At 35.5% G+C, this 18,896-nt stretch overlaps 1 protein-coding gene across 1 annotated transcript in view; it reads left to right on the forward strand.

Annotated features, from left to right (window-relative positions):
- The window catches only part of LOC140160495 (uncharacterized), a 164,417-nt gene extending 146,518 nt beyond the window's left edge, over positions 1 to 17,899 (forward strand). Inside the window, 17 exon segments of the mRNA XM_072183732.1 lie at positions 2,072 to 2,168; positions 2,791 to 4,055; positions 4,659 to 4,754; positions 5,540 to 5,644; positions 7,134 to 7,205; positions 8,616 to 8,732; positions 9,102 to 9,236; positions 9,945 to 10,100; positions 10,505 to 10,627; positions 11,464 to 11,520; positions 12,069 to 12,701; positions 13,194 to 14,031; positions 14,610 to 14,794; positions 15,499 to 15,711; positions 16,354 to 16,488; positions 17,096 to 17,170; positions 17,539 to 17,899. Of these exon segments, the coding sequence (XP_072039833.1) occupies positions 2,072 to 2,168; positions 2,791 to 4,055; positions 4,659 to 4,754; positions 5,540 to 5,644; positions 7,134 to 7,205; positions 8,616 to 8,732; positions 9,102 to 9,236; positions 9,945 to 10,100; positions 10,505 to 10,627; positions 11,464 to 11,520; positions 12,069 to 12,701; positions 13,194 to 14,031; positions 14,610 to 14,794; positions 15,499 to 15,711; positions 16,354 to 16,488; positions 17,096 to 17,170; positions 17,539 to 17,718 (4,482 nt within the window). The 3' untranslated portion in view covers positions 17,719 to 17,899.
- The last annotated feature ends 997 nt before the right edge of the window (positions 17,900 to 18,896 follow it).

An 18,896-nucleotide genomic window follows, 5' to 3' on the forward strand; every position in this document is an offset into this window, starting at 1 on the left:
CTAATTTGTCTTAAACTTATATTCTGCATGTTCTTTATTCATCATTTTTTCCTGCTTAGTTCGTTCTACATGAATGTATGGAAGAGGGTGGGGTGTGTTTGTATGTATGTATGTAATTGTATTTTATTAGACAAATTAAGAAACTTAGGCTAAGGTTAAGGGGTGCTTGTTCAGGCCTTTTTGGCCTTCTGAGCATCTCCTCATTCAAATGTGTTGTTTTGCTGTTATTGTATTGTTGTATTTTGAATGAAATAACGATCGATTGATTGATTGATTTAAAATTATTTTTAAATATTACGCTAAGACTAACAGATCATGTGAATTTGCACATTTTAAATATTTAATGGGATCAAGAAAAATGAATGTTTTATTCAGCAAATTATTTTTTCATTACAATTTTTCGGTCATTCAACAGGTTCAATTGGACCCATTGTTCTTGCTCTTGCTACAGGGGAAAGTGAACTCTTGCCATCCATAAAATCAATTTTATCGACAAATGACTCATTTACTTAATTACTTCACATATATTATTGATGGTGGTATGCCCTTTACTGCTCTTTGGAATTTGATAAGGAAAACAAGCACAGTTCACCTCACCCCATATATTCAGCAGCACAGTACAAGAAAACAACACAGATGATGTGATGTGATTGGGTTAAACAATTCAGATGTTTTCCACATGCAATATTTTCAGTGTTAGCACCAGGAATTTTTTCAGGGGGGCATTGGGGAAAAAGTGAATTTCAGGGTGGCAAAATCGACAAATTTTGTCCAAAAGTATCACAAAAAATGGAAATTTACGTAATTTGGGTTTTTTTCCCTCAAAAGTGGGGGAGCAAGAAAAATATTGGGGGGCAAATGTCCCTCTTGACCCCTGACCCCCACCCCGTAGCGCCGCCACTGAATATTTTCAGCCAAATTGATACATTGTTAACACTTTACTACAATTTTGCAAGACTCAAATGCTAGCAATTAGAAAGAAGAGGAACCTGCATGCTTCTCTTAAAATTGATATCCACATCACTCAACTCATTTTGCTGATCAGATATAGCCATCTTTATTATTAATACAGACAAGAATATTGGAGGTCAATACTGCAGACTCAATCAATGTTTATATGCTAGATTAAATAAAACAGGAATCTACATGAGCTGCTTGTCTATTGCAAATATAATGGAAAGGTCAATTTGAAAATGCTAGAATTGATGTTATTACCATTGTCAAGACAACATCAATAAACATACAACACAATTGAAGGTTCTGGTATTGTCAATTCAACAAAAGCATCTTATTTTTCATTAAATGTAGCTACATGAACTTCAATTGCAGCATTTTTTTTTAAATCACTGAATAAAAAGACTAGCACTAAATGATAAAATTTTAGTGTGAAATAGAAATTTATTATAAACCTGGTATTTTTATATAAATGCATTGTATTTTCATGATAATAATTTTTTAAATGAATTTTTATGGTTTTTTAAGAAATGTTCAGAGTTATGAGACACCTGGAAATATGTTAGAAATAAATTTCATATGTATGCATATAATATTATGTGTATATAATATAATATTATATGTCTGCGCACATATGTTACATGTAGGTCTATATGCTGTCTACTGAAGATAGCAGTGTGTGTACATTCAATGTGTTTGTAAAATGTGTAGGCCCTATATTTTTGTTTAAGCCATTATACTTGTGTGTGTTTGCTATCTACTGAAGACAGCAATACTCAATTGTTCATTTTATTTTGGTTGTGGCTATTCTGTATGTTATTATGTATAATTGTGTATTTCACTGGTTCCCAGCAAGATGTGTGATGTGTGGAGAGGTGAGGGTGTGCTTGCGTTCAGGGGGTTGGGGTATGTGTGTTAAAGTGTGCTGTGCGTACAGGCATATATACGCATACCCATGCAGTGGAAATTTTCGTAATTTTGGGTTTTTACCGGGGAGGGGGAAACAGGGGGGGCAAGAGTTCTGACAGGAGGGGGGCATCCCCCATGTCACTTTTGTTTTCTAACATTAGAGCAATCATAAATAAAATTGTGGCCATTGTTTATTATTTCATTACAGGATGGCAAACAAAGCCGACCCCAATCACAAGGAGGAGACAGCACATACCCAGTGTTTGAGATCCCAGCTGATTGTCTCACAGCATCAATAGATCTAGGTCAGTTGTTGTTATAGAAATTAAGAAAAAAGTAAATCTTTATCCAACATAACTTGATGTGATGTATTTGAATGCTGCATTATTATCTATGCATTTCTTGTATTATGCAAACCAAATATATTTATGCAATGAAGAATGAAGACTAAAATTGTTATTATTGTCTCTAATACTAAACCTAAAACATGTGGTAGAGAAAGGTAGAATATCGCTGCTGGGCAGGAAAAAGCTATGTAAATTGTCACTGTTACTCATTTGGCAAAACAAGGAACAGTACAAAATGTCAAATTTGAAGGTATTTTCTTTTTGCAGTGGATGCAAAAACTGCCTAACCATTCAAAGATGTTATTTTTATTAGTTAAGTAAGTTTTCCATATCCTGCAAACTGAACATAGGCTACCTTTCAATTTGATATTTTGTATTGGTCACTGTTTTGTCAAAATGAGTAGCAGTTAAAATTTAGAAGTTTTTCCTGCCCAATGATAATATTTTATTCTACATTATCGCTTCTTGTGCAAGAAAATGCAACTGCAATAAACTGAGTGAAAAGGAAATAATTAGTTGCATTTGAAAAAACTACCAAACTAAACAAGTAACAGGTTTCATTGTGATTTTTCTTCATCAGAGGGATCTTTAGTCACACTTGAGGAACTCCTGTACTCCTTGGACAGTCTTGATTTTGCTACCTTCCATGTCACGCCAGACATTGATGACATCGACATGCATCACGTCCATGAAGACAAGAACTTCTTTGTCCACCTTGGACCTCAACAAAGAAAACCAGGAGCTGCACGGAAGAGAGTTATACAACAGTTGGTCAAGAATCTTCCTGAGATCAAGAAGAAGAAGAGAAGCATCTTTCCTGGGAAGCCAAAACCAGATAAACCAGCCAGGAAACCACAGATCCCTGTTGACGAAGTTCCAGCAGAAAAAAATGTCTCAAATGACACACAATCAGGAAGACCAATTGATGTAGCAGATCCAACAGAACGGAAGAGACTAATTGACGATCTTGTTGATAACCTTCCGGAAGTTTCTGTTGAGCTTCCAGATTATGAAGCACTCTTTGCCCAACTCCCCCGCAAAGACTACTTTGCGAGAAAACCAGTTGCAGAAGATGTCATCGATAAGACATCTGCTAAAACAGCTCATAGCTCAAATGATGAAGATGGTTTTGGTAGTCGACCATCTACAGCAGAACCCCCAGCACTCCCAATAACATCTCCTCCATCAAGACCAATATTGACAAGGACTAGTTCCTTCAGTGATGACTCATTGTCTATCATATCAGATGCAGGCCCACCTCCCTTACCATCAGCTCCTCCACCTATGTTTCATCCTCCTCCCTACCGTTCATTGTCTCGCACAGCCAGCTTTGAATCAGATGAACTAAACTACCCTACATTTGCCCCACCCAAATCACAACCAGAACCAGTCCCTGTTACAAATTTACCAACATTTACCATTCCTACATCCAATCCTGCTCCTGACCCTACCCATTTTATGAATGAGGAACCTCCTCCTACTTTTTCCCCACCTACAAATCCAGCTGATGATTCTGTTTTTACAAATGAAGCCAATCCTATTCAACCATCTGTCATTCACCCTCATGCTGTAAATCAACTTCAAAGACCCCCATCTTTTGACAGCGGGCTGGAAACCACCTCATCTGCAGCAACAGACACAGACGCTATCAATTCACCACCTGGTCAGCCTCTGCAATTGCCACAGATACCGGTGATAAAGAATGCTCCTGCTCCTCTACCAAAACCAGAGACACCACTTTGGTTGAAGAAGATGATGGACTGGCAACATACGGAGAAAGAAAAAGAACTGAGTGAACTGAAGAAACTTCAAACAAAATTGATGCATCTTGAGAACCAAAATGAGGTAGGGAAATAAATTAACAGATATCAACAAACAAGTTAACAAAGAATTCAAATAAGTTGCTGCTTTTTACTTTTTCTTCTGCCCTCTTCCCACTCTTCCCACATCCCCTTTCAAAGTGCTTTTCTTTTCTCTGTTAATTTCAATTTGTCCTATCTCAATTTATAAGTTTCATTCTTTCTTTGTAAATACATATTATTTAAAGTTGGTCAAAACCTGTAATAAGGCCTAAAAAATTGTATTGCCCTTAGAGCTCCAAAGTCGGGAGGCGGTCGTTCGGTTAACCTTTTTTTTTTCTTTTGCTACAAGCGATATCAAGAAATGCAAGTTCACCACAAAATACCATGGTAAACAATGATTTATAAGGTTTCTTCGGCTTGTTTTTTAGTACATATATCAAGAGTTGTGCAGTACAAATTACAAACAGGCAAAACATTTTCACAACATTTTTGTGTACTTTATATCAAATATGAAAATTCAAATGTGAAAAAAAAAGCGACCATATATTTTCAGATTTTGGGGTCAGTCAAAAGGGGCAATACAAATCTTCTTTTTTAGGCCTAATGATAATACAAATGATATAAATGTGTACATATTTACTTGTAGGAGAAGGAGACCCAGATAAGGGAACTACAACAAAGTGAACAACAGATGAGGAGAAAACTGTGGCATGGGGAGGAGGCTAAGAGACTACAAAGCAAGGTGAGGATGAAGATGAAAGACACAACCCCATTTTGTTAACCTTTCTGCTCATGATTAATGCATTTGTGCAGTATTTCAAATTATTCTTGATATTATGATATGATTACATCTCGTATGAATATATAACAGGTTTAGTGACTAAATATTTTCATTCCCTACACTCTGAATTTCAAGGATTTAAAATAAATCCTAAAGGATTGTGATTAGGGACCAATCAAGTATTAGATTTGAAATTAAATCTTACAGATTTAAAATTAAATCTTTAAAATTTAAAATTTACTTAAAAGTCTTTAAAATTTAAAATTCAAATCTATAAGATTAATTTTGAATCTAAAATTGATTGGTCCCTAATTACAATCATTAAGGATTTATTTTTAAATCCTTGTAATTTAGAGTAGGATATGAACCAGTTACTTTCAATTACTTGTTGGACAACCTTGAATTGAAATGTAGTTATGAGATTGAATACCCCCACTTCAAAATTCCAAATAATAGTTGTACTGAAGTATACACAGATCCCATTTAAAGTAAAACTAATAGTGTTACATTCAAATTTAAAAAAATATTAGTTTTCACTATCAGATTTGTTCACTTTTAATATTGAATTGAACAAAGTGGGGTAAAACAGTAGCGTGTTGTGAACATTGTGTGCGCATGTGACTAAATATTTGGATTGTATGAATTAAACAACGGGACACATGGTTTTATTAAAAATCTCAGGAATTGCCACACATACAGCACCAATAAATGGTAAATTATACTCCATGTCTCTGTTTTGTTTACAGCTTCAAGTAAAGGAGTTAGAAGTGGAGGATAAAGAGCGAACCATTGCTAGAAAGACATCCGCTGTGAAGGAGAAGGAGAGAGAAATATCAAGGCTTGAAACACGGGTAAGTGTGGGGAAATTACTCCTCCTGCTGAAACATGTTCAAGTCCTATGTTTGGTGATAACACTCATGCGTGATGGGATTTTAATAATATTCATCTATTTAATTCACACTTTGTTCATTTATTCCTTCATTTACTCAGTGATGCAAATTGCTGTGTGTGTGCATGTCTGAGAGAGAGGGAGAGACAGAAAAAGTACTAGTGTGAAGGTGGAATTAAATGTAGTGTGATCAAGCAAACACAGTCTGAAGTCGGATATATTCAATTTTCAGTTTCTTATAGGATTGAAGCTACGTTTTGCAGAAAACTCCATTGAATTTGGACAACCAGTCCAAAAGATGGGAGTAGTTAAAACTCCTTTGTTTAGCTATTGGCTATATCTCAAAATCAATATTTCTGACTTCTGACTGATTTTGCTTGATCACAACACAAATAATACTTGGTAGTGGAGTGAAATAGCAATGGTAGAAAGTTACAGAGATGTATCCTTAAGGTGGTTCTGGACCCATTTTGGAAGTGCTCTATTTATGTTTTAAACATATTAATTGAGTAGGGCAGAGAACCCTGATCCATATGCCTTTTGTTTGAAGCTAATCGGACATACGGTTTTCATAATACATACATTTTAAATGTCTTTGTATTGTATTGTTTTTATCAATAATCAATACAGTTAATGAGCTAATATGACTTGAAAGTGCTCATTAATATGTAATTTTTGCCAATATTTTGCTAAAATCCAATGCATAAATGTTCATAACATTTTTAATTAACAGAATATTGGTTTCAAACTTGGTCAAAGTGTTCCTAATGAGTTCCAGATAATTTATGCATAATTAATGAGCTAGCAGCCCTAATTTGCATAATTAATTAGCATTTATGCAAATTAGCTCATTAATTATGCAAATGAGGGGGCGGCTTCACTATATAATACATTAGAACATATTAGAAACACTTTGACCAAGTTTCAGGGCAAAACTATACAAAATAAAAGTACCATGAACATTTATGCATTGATTTTTAGCAAAATATTGGCAAATATTTCATATTAATGAGCCTTTACAGTCCTTTTAGCTCATTAACTATATTGATTATTGATAAAAACAATAAGATACAAAGAAAATATAATTTGATGTAGTATAGAAACCGTATGTCCGATTTGCTTCAAACAAAAGGCATATTGATCAGTGTACTTTACCCTACTCAATTAATCTGTTTAAAACATGCTCAAAGCATTTCCTTATTTCTAGAAAATGCATCCAATACCACCTTAAAAGTGTAAAAGCATGGAGTTTTTTTTTTGGTATTAAATATTTTTAGTATTGTATATAATTAATTATCATATTCATTTCACAATTAACAGTGTATTATTTTTATCATGCCATGTTATATAATTTTCATTTTCATTTGTTTTATCATTTTGTTGCACATCATTTATGTTACCCATAACCTGTATATATATATAATTTGCATGCTTACATACCCAACCAATAGCTAAACCGACTTAAGGAAGTACTGGATTCCACAAGCAAGCAGGAAATTATTTTACATAAAATACAAACAGAGGTATATACTAACTTCATGTCATCTAATTACCATTAAATTACAAATAGTCTTGCTTCAAAACTGGTGGAATGAGGACTGCATGATAACACATTTTCTCATCAATTCTATCTGTAGTTTTAATCTTTGTTAGTTTCACTTTTCCTCTAAAGAGGTCAACCTCACCTAACCTGATAATTAGTATGACAAATATCTCTATTGCAGATTGCTGTTTTGCTCATTTTTGTTTGGACCATGAGTCAAATCAATATCTAAAACATAGTTCTATAAAACACTCTAAATTCAATATAGTATCATACAAGAAGATGCATTATAGTGTTTTAGTGTCTCTACTCTACTGTAATTATGTAGTTATCTACTGTAGATAGCAGTGTTGCTATCTACTGAAGATAGCAGTGTTGCTATCTACTGAAGATAGCAGTGTTGCTATCTACTGAAGATAGCAGTGTTGCTATCTACTGAAGATTGCAGTGTTGCTATCTACTGATGATAGTGTTGCTATCTACTGAAGATAGCAGTTTTGCTCTCTACTGGAGGTAGCAGTATTGCTATCTACTGAAGATAGCAGTGTTGCTATCTACTGAAGATAGCAGTGTTGCTATCTACTGAAGATAGCAGTGTTGCTATTTACTGAAGATAGCAGTGTTGCTATCTACTGTAGTGTAGATAGCAGTGTTGATATCTACTGTAGCTAGCAGTATTGCTCCATACTTAGACAGCAGTGTACTGATGCTACTGTAGATAGCAGTGGGCCGTTAACGGTATATACTATAGACAGCAATATGCTAATGCTATTTTCTCATTGAACTAATTGATTTGTTCTAATTTCTGCCTGATTTTTTTTTTTATAGATGATTAATTTTTAACAAAATTTTTCTTGAAGAAGTTTACATTTCTTTAGACGGTTATCTAAAGTCTATCTTTTAATACCAGTATAGATGAATCTGACGAGCCAATTGATGGTCAGGATTAAGTCGACCATAGCTGGGGGTCTTCAGCGCCAAACTAGCTTAGTTTGTTTGGATTGCGATCCAAGACGCATCACTGGAGAGGTAAACGCTGCACACCTATGATACTGGTGTAGCGTAAAATGGATGGATGGTCCCCAGCTATGGTTGCCAGTGAGGTGTAGGAATCTGGCTCATCGGATTCGTTTATTCTTTAGCTATGAAGAAGTACACAAGTTATCACAAGAATTTTTCAAGCGTTGCCACCTGAAATCTCAAGTTTGAATATAATATTAACTATGATTGCTGTTATTCATACATACTGCTGTAACAAGAAGTTCTTTAACTAATTTATTACAATTATATAATAGTGTTTGCTTTGTTTTTACTAATGTAGTTCACTTTGCTTGATTGTTTTAAAAGTAAATTTTTGATAGCTAATTACATTATTGTTTTCTGTATTTAGCTGGAACAAAGTCAAGGCAAATTGAAAGAAAAGGAGAACAGACTGAAAGAGTTAGATTCAGTGGAGGCAAAGGTGAAAGGTCAACTAAGTAAGAAGGACCAGGACTTGGAGACAAAGGTCAGTTTTGAATATTTTGAATTCCCTAAACAAGTATATTGATCACATATTATCTGCCCAAAATAGCAGCAAACAATCATTATTTGGCCATTATTGACACCCTAAGCGATGTACAAACGTACATCGCTTGACAGTGAAAACTACTTAAATTATTTGACACAAGCATGATATTCATCTAGGAACACAAGTACCCCTAGAAGTCTGTGCAAGTTCCATGGAAGTTGCAGCTCATTGTAAAGAATGGAAAAAGAAAATGGAAAAAAAAGAAGAAAAAAGCAAGTTCTACAGCATTTATCTTGACCAATTTACAATTTGCTGAAATTCAAAAGGATTTGATATAAACTGTTATATCCCCTTATCATTGTTTAGATGGATGAAATCCGCAGACAAAGTATTCAAGTAGACAATCTGCAAGAAGAGCTGGATAAGCTGAGACAAGATGACAACTCTAAAACAAGCCAACTTATGGAATTTTCTGCCAAAGTTGATCACCTGACCAAAGAAGTAAGCATAACTGATATAACTGGTATTTTGTGCATTGTTCCTTGTTATTCTGAAACCATTGTTATAATATTTGATAGTATGAAGAATTATGAAAAAATGTGGTAGATCATAATCAAGAAAGATTGACTTCTGTTATCAACGCTGATTTTATTTAGTAGATTAGATTTAAATTTAGAATAATTTAGAGATAAATGATTTTCTTAAGGTTTGAATATACCACAAAAACCAATAAAGAGCACAGTAGGGTTGCAGTTATATAGCTGGTCAATTAGAAACAGATTTGTTTTGACGATGAAAAAATGTAGAGAAAAATATAAGCCACAATATAAAAAGATGTAGGTCATGATTTAGCCTGTCACATATGTGACACGATCTGGTCCATGGGGGCCAAAGGAGGCATTTTTGAAAATTGAGTTACTGTAATTATTACATTAAATTATACATAAAATATGCTACTGAAAACACCAAAGGTCTAGCATACTTGGTTCTAAAGTTATGAAGTTTTTTGATGTCTATTTTCTTATGTATTTTATTGTTTTTTACTCCATATTTTTACCTTTATCTCAGTTTCTAATTTGCCGCCTTTGGCCCACATGGACCAGATCGTGTCACATATAATGAATAGCTGATTCTAAGAAAAGAGAAGATATTCCAATAAGCAGTTTTGATTTGATTTAATGATTTGATTTGATTTGATTTGTTTGATAGAATGAAGAGCTAAGAGAAAAGACAAGGGAGATCACCAATCTGGAGCAACACTGTTCTAAACTACAAAACCAAGTAGCAGATAGCCGCATGAATGAGAGAGAGAAAAGAGCCCTACAAAGCAAATTACAACTGGCAGAAAATATGCTAAGACAAAAGGTATTTGCACTGTAAACATTATTTTTATATCTTGTGTGTTGTTTTGATAGTAATGATTTGAACGGAATAGTAAAGATTTGAAAGGAATTTTGGATGGGCAATTTCCTCCTGGACACACAAAATTAATGTATGTGATTTCTAAAAATAATGCTTGAATAAGTTCTGTGAACTCAAAACAAGACCAGATTAATAAATCAAGTTTATAGCAATAGCTATTTGAACTTGTTGAACTCCAAAAGGTGCATAGGCCTGGTTTATGTTTTCAGGGTCAAATTTTGGACAGGCAATTTTGGTTAAAATAGCAGGCACTTGTCAAATCATAACTAAAACCCTGCATTAATGTTGAGCTTAATGTAGTTCAGCAAAATCCAAAGTGAACAACTTTGTTTTGTACTCTTCCACAGACTGCTCAGGAATTACGTCTGACTGAAGATCTATCTATCCTGCAAGACAGAGTACGCCAGATGGAAACCCAAAGCCGAGACAGAGATGGAATTGAGGAGGATTACAGAAACATAAAAGAACAGGTATGTTTTGATATTGGGACACTTGTGATGACATTGATATGAAGACAAAAATGATGATTACAATGATGGTGACAACAAGCATCAGATTTTCCAGCAAAAAATATGTGAATGATGATGACCATAGAACTATTACAGTAATAGTAAGAGTAATGTGGGCAATGGCAAGATGATAACAGCAAAGATGCGGCTGCAACAGAAATTACATTAACATTTATAATGATGACAGGTATCATGGTGACAGCAATAGCAAGATGACAACAGCATTGTCTGTGAGATAACATTTATAATTTATTGTAAATTACAATCTGAATAACATTATTTTGTAAATTAAATCTTAATACTGGAACTAAAAGTTGCAACTCACTTTGGTAAGTTGCAACCGAAAACTTCAGACTTCATCAGGCATCTGATAGATGATGTTGTGATAACGTCAGGTGTTGTGACGTCAGACGGTGAGGAATGTCTTGTAATCCTGAAGAAGTAGTCATCCTTGATAGAGAGGAGAGGTGGTTTAAAAGAGGAGTCAGAATCCATTTGGGAGAAAGTGGAGGAGCCCACCATCAACAAGAAAGGGGGACTTCGTTTTCAGTTTATCACATGCATGGGACCTGACGTTACGAGACATTCCTCACCGTCTGACATCACAACACCTGACGTCATCACAACATCATCTATCAGATGCCTGATGAAATCCGAAGTTTATGGACGCAACATAGCAAAGTGAGTTGCAAATTTTAGTTCCAGTATTAGATTTTAACTAATATCTAAAAGGTGTTTATATAGTAAAAAGGTGTTTCCTTAATAACATTTTCTTATTTTCTTATTTATACTTTCAGTTTGATGACATGGAACATCAGAAACATGAAGCAGAATTAGCTGTTGCTCCTTTGAAGGTAAAATATATTTCATGCATTTTTGACAGACAAATATATTAATAATAATATCAAAAAATCTTAAGACTTGTGTAGTGATCTTTTGGTAATAGGTTTTGAGAAACCATTGTAGTGGACACTGTGCACAGTTTGATGTGCACATCACTGTAAATTATGGCTAGGGAAAGACCAAAATTATTCATTTACCTTTTTCTCATATTCAAAATAGCTTTTTTTTAAATTTATTATCATTTTTGTTGTGAGATGTAAGCATTGTGTTCATGCTGGCAGTATTAGGCTATCCATTTAAAAGATTTTGGAAATATCTTCCACAGGGGGAGTATGTTTTTTAAATGTAATTGGTCAGGGTTAATCATTTTGAAACCCATACTCCCCCTGTATTATGACTACCTATAATCTTCTACAACTGGAGCTAGTATTTCAAATAGAAGTTACCCAATTTGCCTATTCCAATTAAAACTCATACTCCCTCTGGATTTTAAATGGAATAGCCCATTTGAGTGAAATATCTAACATAAACTACTACCTCTCCTGTTCTGTTTCCACAGGCAAAGGTGTCCTACTTGACGGAAAAGTGTAAAGAAAAGGATTCTACTCTGCAGGCAGTTGCCATGGATATGCGTAATTCGAACCCAAAGAAATCTGAAAGACTTTTGAGTGAAATATCTGCCCTTCAGAGTCCTCTTCCACAAGAGTCAACCAACCAACCTCTAACAACAGAACGCAGAATACGGCGCCACCATCGAGGCAGGAACCGTAGCAATAGGACATTGTTAGATCCAGTCAGAGAAGAAGAATCAGTTTATACTGACACTGGTCAAGATCAGAGTACTAATTCTAGGAGAGGTCAAAGGTCAAGGAGATATGGCTCTCATGTACCATCATCGAGCATCTTGGATGATTTTGATCTTGCAGGGGATGGGAATTTAGATCTGGGAGAGATCTCGGTGAAAGACTTGATTGATCAGACTTCAAGAACGTCTGGAAGGCACCCTGCAAGATACCATGATGATGACGATGAAGATGATATCTTGTTGACTTCATATTTGAATCATCCCTCAAGTACTAGAGGTAGAAATGATGGAGGAGGACTCTCAGGTGATTTAGAAAATGGACTTGGAAGTGAACCTGCAAGATCATCTCAGCCTACTAGACTGTCTAGAAGGAAACATAAATTACCGGTAAGAGATGCAACAAAATATATTTACTTTGAAGGATTTCATTTAGATTCCTGTCGCAGAACCTTAGTAGGCAATAATAGTTGTGATGCTTTCGAATTGAAGACTCATTGAGTAAAAAAAAACTTCTCTTATATATCAAATTGTTTTTTGATGTTACTCTAGAAACCGTTGCCTGAGAACAACCTTTCAACTCGTCTTGAATGTACCAAAATCCACCACCTTAATTAAGTCTCCAACTTGTCATAGTATTATATGGAAAGCAGCAAATAGTTTTTGTGATTATTTGCAGTCTGTTGAAAGGTTTTGTGAAATTGTGTTCTTGCCTAAGGGGCTGTGCAATAATTATAATCAGGGGGGGGGGTAAAATTTCCGAACCCCCCCCCCCACCACTAATTTTACCCTCTCCCAGGGCTCATAATTATTGCACAGCCCTAATCATTGTATTTGAAATCTTTAATTAATAATGTATATTGTTTGTAACATCACTTTCAGCACACTATGCCAACACTTCATGGAAGTCCTGAAGAAATCCTGCAATTCCATCAAGATCTGGAAGACAGCCATGTGCCTAATTATGATCTTCCATTGAATGAATCATCTATTCCACTAGGTGACATCAACCTTAACAACCTGCATCTGGAGGATCTTCCAACTCATAATGTACCTCCTACTACCATTGGTCAGTTACCATTATCTTCTGGTCTTGGACTGCAGCCTTCTCACAGAACTGCTAATCAAGCTCACTCATCGGATGTAAACTTATTTCAACCATCTAACCCCAGAACGTTTAATAATAATTCCCAACCATCACTTGCCAGTGGTTTGATATCATTATCAGAGGGAGTGAGACCAACAACTGGAAGTGTCAATGGCACATCAGGATACCATGGTATCAATTCCACTCCAAATGGGATTGGCCTTAATGGTGTTCCAACATCTCACTATCCCATCTCTGCTGGGTCAGGTGCCATCACACATACAGTACCATCATCTGGACCTTATTCTAACAATCATAATCACTTTTCATCCCCTCAAGACTTTGCAATACCAAGACCAGAAATGTTTCAAAGTGTACCTAGAACTCAACCTGTTTCAAATCATCAAACACCACTTCCTGGGAATTCCAATGGATTATTCAATGGTAGCCATCCAGTGAACTCACTGGGAATACCTGCGACCTCAGGATCATTATTGACTGTTCCAACAATTGGAGTGACACCCTCTGCAGCACCATCAAATCTTAATGGTAGTGCAGGTTTACCAGTGGGGGTAGATTCACCTGATTACATTGTCAATCATAGTCTTCCTGGTGATTCAAGATCTCTGACAGGTAAGGTTGACTTATCTAGCTGGTTTCTTTCCTTCACAATGAATGTATTCAAGAAGAACTGAAATTAGAGTGTATGCAAATATAAACCATCTGAAACAGTATAACAATTGAAATGGCAGCCATGTTGGAGGACAGTTCTAAGATAGCTTAAGATGGCAGGGACAGGTCTCTAGATTGATTCCACAACCATTCATATACCTATCACCTGTTTATTGTATTATCATGCAAATTGCCCCATAGTACCTTATGGAGGACAGGATTTTATTTAAATGCAGATGACTCTGTCATAAGTGACGTTGTATTGAATACCCTCTATTGTACTGCACAATTTATGTATAATGATATAGAAATAATTTTAAGTTTGGTACTATAGCTCACGGAGAATTTTCACTGGCTCAACCGGCATCTTCAGTGGATGTTATTACTCTGAAGATTTGGTGCTGCTGGTGATGTTGAAAGTGCTCCAGTGAGTGTACCACAATTTAGTAATATAGAAGTTTAAATTTTTTCTATTTAGTTATTTTCCACTATTTATGAATATACATTATTATATAATTTTGATGCTCTGTTCCCCACAGGTCATCCAGATGCACCTCAAAGTTTAACCATCTCCAAAGTGATTGGTCGCCATGGCATTTTGTTGACATGGAAACCACCCACTCTTAATGAGATGGGTCAGAACAGAGGAACAGAAATTGCTGGGTATAAAATCTTTGTAGATGGGAAGCAGAAACAGTTTGTTACCAATGCCCATCTGTCAAAAGTAAGTTTCCGCCATATTTGCACCTTTTAACTTCTCATCCAATATATTCAACAACAAAGTTAAGAGATCACTAATCAATATCACTCCAAATACCAGGGTAAAGGTGTTTTTTATACATTGACTTAGAGCTCTTTAAACTCACACCGTAAAAATTCAATAATAAGCATATGTTGCTCGGACAAGAACTAATTTTTATGGTAGTTTGTTAAACTTTGTAATTTTTTCCTTTTAATTTACAATATCTGTGTTACAGATACTTGTAAATGAAAAGAAAAAAATGAAAAAGTTGAACAAGTTACCCTAAAAAATTGTTTACCCAAGACCAGGGTTGCTGTTGTGCCATTGTTTTGTGTGTGAGGACCAGCATCTCCAAGCTGACTCTCCTTACTTTTTAGCTCTTGTTCTCCCTAACCTTAAGCCTGGGTTCAGGTGAGGCACCCAGGTTGTAGCTTCTTTGTTGACTTTCAGGAGGGCAGGGTAGCAACAGAATATGGTATACCACTCAGTACTGTCTTACACCCTTCTTTATTTTGAGACGGGTTATATTTGTGGAATAAAGCAGATTGTGGGTGATGTACCTTGTAAAACCTGGCCAATAAGAGCATAATGGTCTTACATAATTGTACTGTATAAATCTGTCTTTTTTATAATTTGTTGAGGGTTTGAAAATCATATAACCCACTTTTCTATCTATATCACCACAGGCTGTAATTGATGGTATTGATACCCATTCTATCAGAAGGCTTGGCATTCAGAGTGTGTCAGTCACAGGACAAACGTCAGTCATCACAGAAACCAATTTTGACGAGACTAGCGCCCTCTCCTCTTCATTGAGTGAGTCGGTTGCTAGTGAATCAGTCGCAGAAGCCAGTACCGAGGCATCATCAGTGGTTAGTGAAGAACCACAAGAAAGATTGGTATGTGCTCAAATGTGTTGCTTTGATTTGATTGTGTATAAATTTGACTGTAAAGAAAATACTGAAGTTGGTTTGTAAATTCATAAATACAGGCATTTCTGATTTTCACCTCCATTAAAGATGTCACACCTTAGACTTGCCAAGAGAGTTTTTCAATAAAATTTGGAATTTTACAATAGAAGACAAAAAACAACAAAAACAACAAATCAAATAAAGCATTGATATGCAATTAAAAATCTCGAAATTATAATGTTTTGTAGATTTCCTTTACAAATTAAGCATATTGCTAACCGTCCAGCGCAAATTATTTTGCATATTATACACACATGCTTGACGTCGCGAGTTTTGTTCTCCATTATTTTTGTTCATGTACTTTATTTTCTCATTCTTTCTTCTCTAATCCTACATGTACTGTTCATTCCTTTCTTTTTCAAATCTTTTCTTTGGGCAAGTATGATGATGAACAAACTTTGTAAGAAATATTAATGATGAAGTTAAACTATACACTAACCGATAAAAAAGATCCAGCATAGTGATAATCCCGATGATAAAATTATCTTTTTAATCTTTTAATAAACTTATTTTTAGCTTTAAATTTCATAAAGTAAAGTGTTTGAGTGCTTATTTTTTGCATCTCTGCAGTTTATGGCTGTGTATTCATATAAACCATCACAACATTCTCCCAATGATTACCCAACCTATGAGCTGTCATTTGAAGAAGGAGACATCATACGTGTATACGGTCAGGTGCGGGCTGATGGCTTCTACCATGGCAAGGTATGTCAGAATTTACTTCTTTCAACGATTGAGCAATAATTAAAAATGCAATTTTCCTAATACGTACACATGGCTCTTTCTTTGATGAAGATTTTAATGCTTCATTCAGCAAAGCAAAAGTTTCTTTAATTCAGATTCGTATTCCTGAAGCTATTTTTGTAATGTGTGCCCTCCATTTGTGCAATAAAGGAGAGTGATTATGCATGAGTGGTTGAGCCAAGGGGATTTTGCACCCAAAATCATATCCCCCCACCCTGCTAGCCTTCTAGTCAGAACAGAAAATGACAAATTGTCTGCTTTCCACCCCTCATTTTTCATTAACATTAAATGTGTACGGTGTAGTACTATCTATCTTTGTTTGATCTTTGATCAGGTCAATGCCCTGGGTCTCTATCTGTATACATGTTTAATTATCAATATTTACTCATCTTTGTTGAAGCAATGATTTTTTTAATGTGATCAGAGTCCATGTTTTAAATACTTCCAAGGATATTAAACAATGTTTGTGTTTCTTGCTTTCATTGTTTCATTCTGAAAAGTGGATATGCTATTTATTTATTTTTGTCAGTTTTTTTAAACTTTTTGCTTGTAATATCATTTGTTACAGGTCCGTGGCAAGAAGGGACTGGTTCCATCCAATTTTATTGAAGAAATTTTCATGTCAAGTTCTCTGCTAAAAAAGGTAATTTGTAGCCATTGAAAAGTGTGAAAAACATAGTTCATCCATCATTTATGGAAGTTAGTGTTTTTTAGTTAATTTTCCCTTACATAAATCCCATCTATCAAACCCAGCAAGGTTTGGTGTGAAGACGATCAGGTGCTAATGACTTTCAGAGCATTTTGATGTAATTTAACCACTTAGGTGCTTTAGGGTTTCAATTTCCGACCATCTTTGAGATCAACATTTTTATGTTGTCCATAATTAAAAATTGTGACTTTTGCCTGTGCAATAATAATGGTTATAGGAGCATGTTTTGGGATATTTGATAAAAATGTATAATATCACATGATACTAATACCTTTCTCACCTAAAATTATGATTACTTTCAGAAGAAGCACAGCAAGTCGAGTAAAAATCATAAAAGTGATCGACACTCATCACTTCCGAATAAAGAGCGCCACCACCGAGAATCTAAATCTAAAGACTCAAGCTCACGAACATATTCGAAAAAACATACTGTGAACAGAGAAAACCGAAATAGACAAAGAGACATTTCCTCCAAAGTTTGACAAATATATCCTAACAAGTGACAACAAGAAACTGTGGATACAGATGGCATCTCAACACAACTCAGTAACTCAGTTCTGTCCCCAATGCATGTACACTTGTAAAGTGTGTGCATTGGATATCAAATTTACACATACTCAACACTTTGGGGTCAATTTTCCTTGACTCCATTGACAAAAGCCAGGTTATTTTGAGTCATCATAGTGATTATGCAATCGACTCTGTGGTTAGTGTCACATGAAACTGGCTCAAAATGACGGGTGGATGATGAAGGCTGTCATAGAGGAGGATGTTCATATGCAGCCTCTCTTCACTATTTCCTTATCAATATCAACTCCATGGTAAATGTCACATGAAACTGGTTCAAAATGACGGCGGGTGGATGATGAAGGCTGTCATAAAGGAAGATGTTCATATGCAGCCTCTCTTCACTATATCAATATGACCAATTTGATCTTATATCGATGTGAAATATAAAAAACAAATATGTTTGGTTTGGCTAGTACACATTGTATAGGCCTATGAAAGTGTCTTGGGTATATCTAGCTACGCGTACGTAATGGCATATTATTTGCTACTTCAACTGAATATAGGCATTCCAGATTCATTTAAATCCTCCCATACTTTGTTCAGCTCATAATGGGCTATTCCAGTTGAAATCCATACCACCCCTATGGAAGACATGACCTTAATCTTCCACATAAGGAGTGTGAATTTCAAATGGGGCTACCTGAATGGTGCCTCAATTTGAAATCTACACTCCCTGTGTGGGAGATTAAGGTCATGTCTTCCATAGGGGTGTATGGATTTCAACGGGAAGACCCCAATAGGTGAGACTCGTAACATGGCGTACATTCAGTTGGGCGAAGCACCTACGCTAGGTGTGCTTTGTGTATTAGGCTATTCCAGCTGAAACCCATGCACCCCATATGGAAGACATAACCTTAATCTTCCATACGGGGAGCGTGAATTTCAAATGGGGCTACCTAAATGGGTAACTCCATTTGATATCTACACTCCCTGTGTGGGAGATAAAGGGCATGTCTTCCATAGGGGTATATGGATTATAAACGGAATAGCCCAGTGCGTGACTGATGTATGCTTTTGTGAATTTTTACCAGCATAAATTTTTGCTAATTAGGAGTTGAACAATGTCTATGATGAGTAACCACGATTGCCC

This window comes from Amphiura filiformis, chromosome 1 (assembly GCF_039555335.1).
Source record: "Amphiura filiformis chromosome 1, Afil_fr2py, whole genome shotgun sequence".
Lineage (NCBI taxonomy): Eukaryota > Metazoa > Echinodermata > Ophiuroidea > Amphilepidida > Amphiuridae > Amphiura > Amphiura filiformis.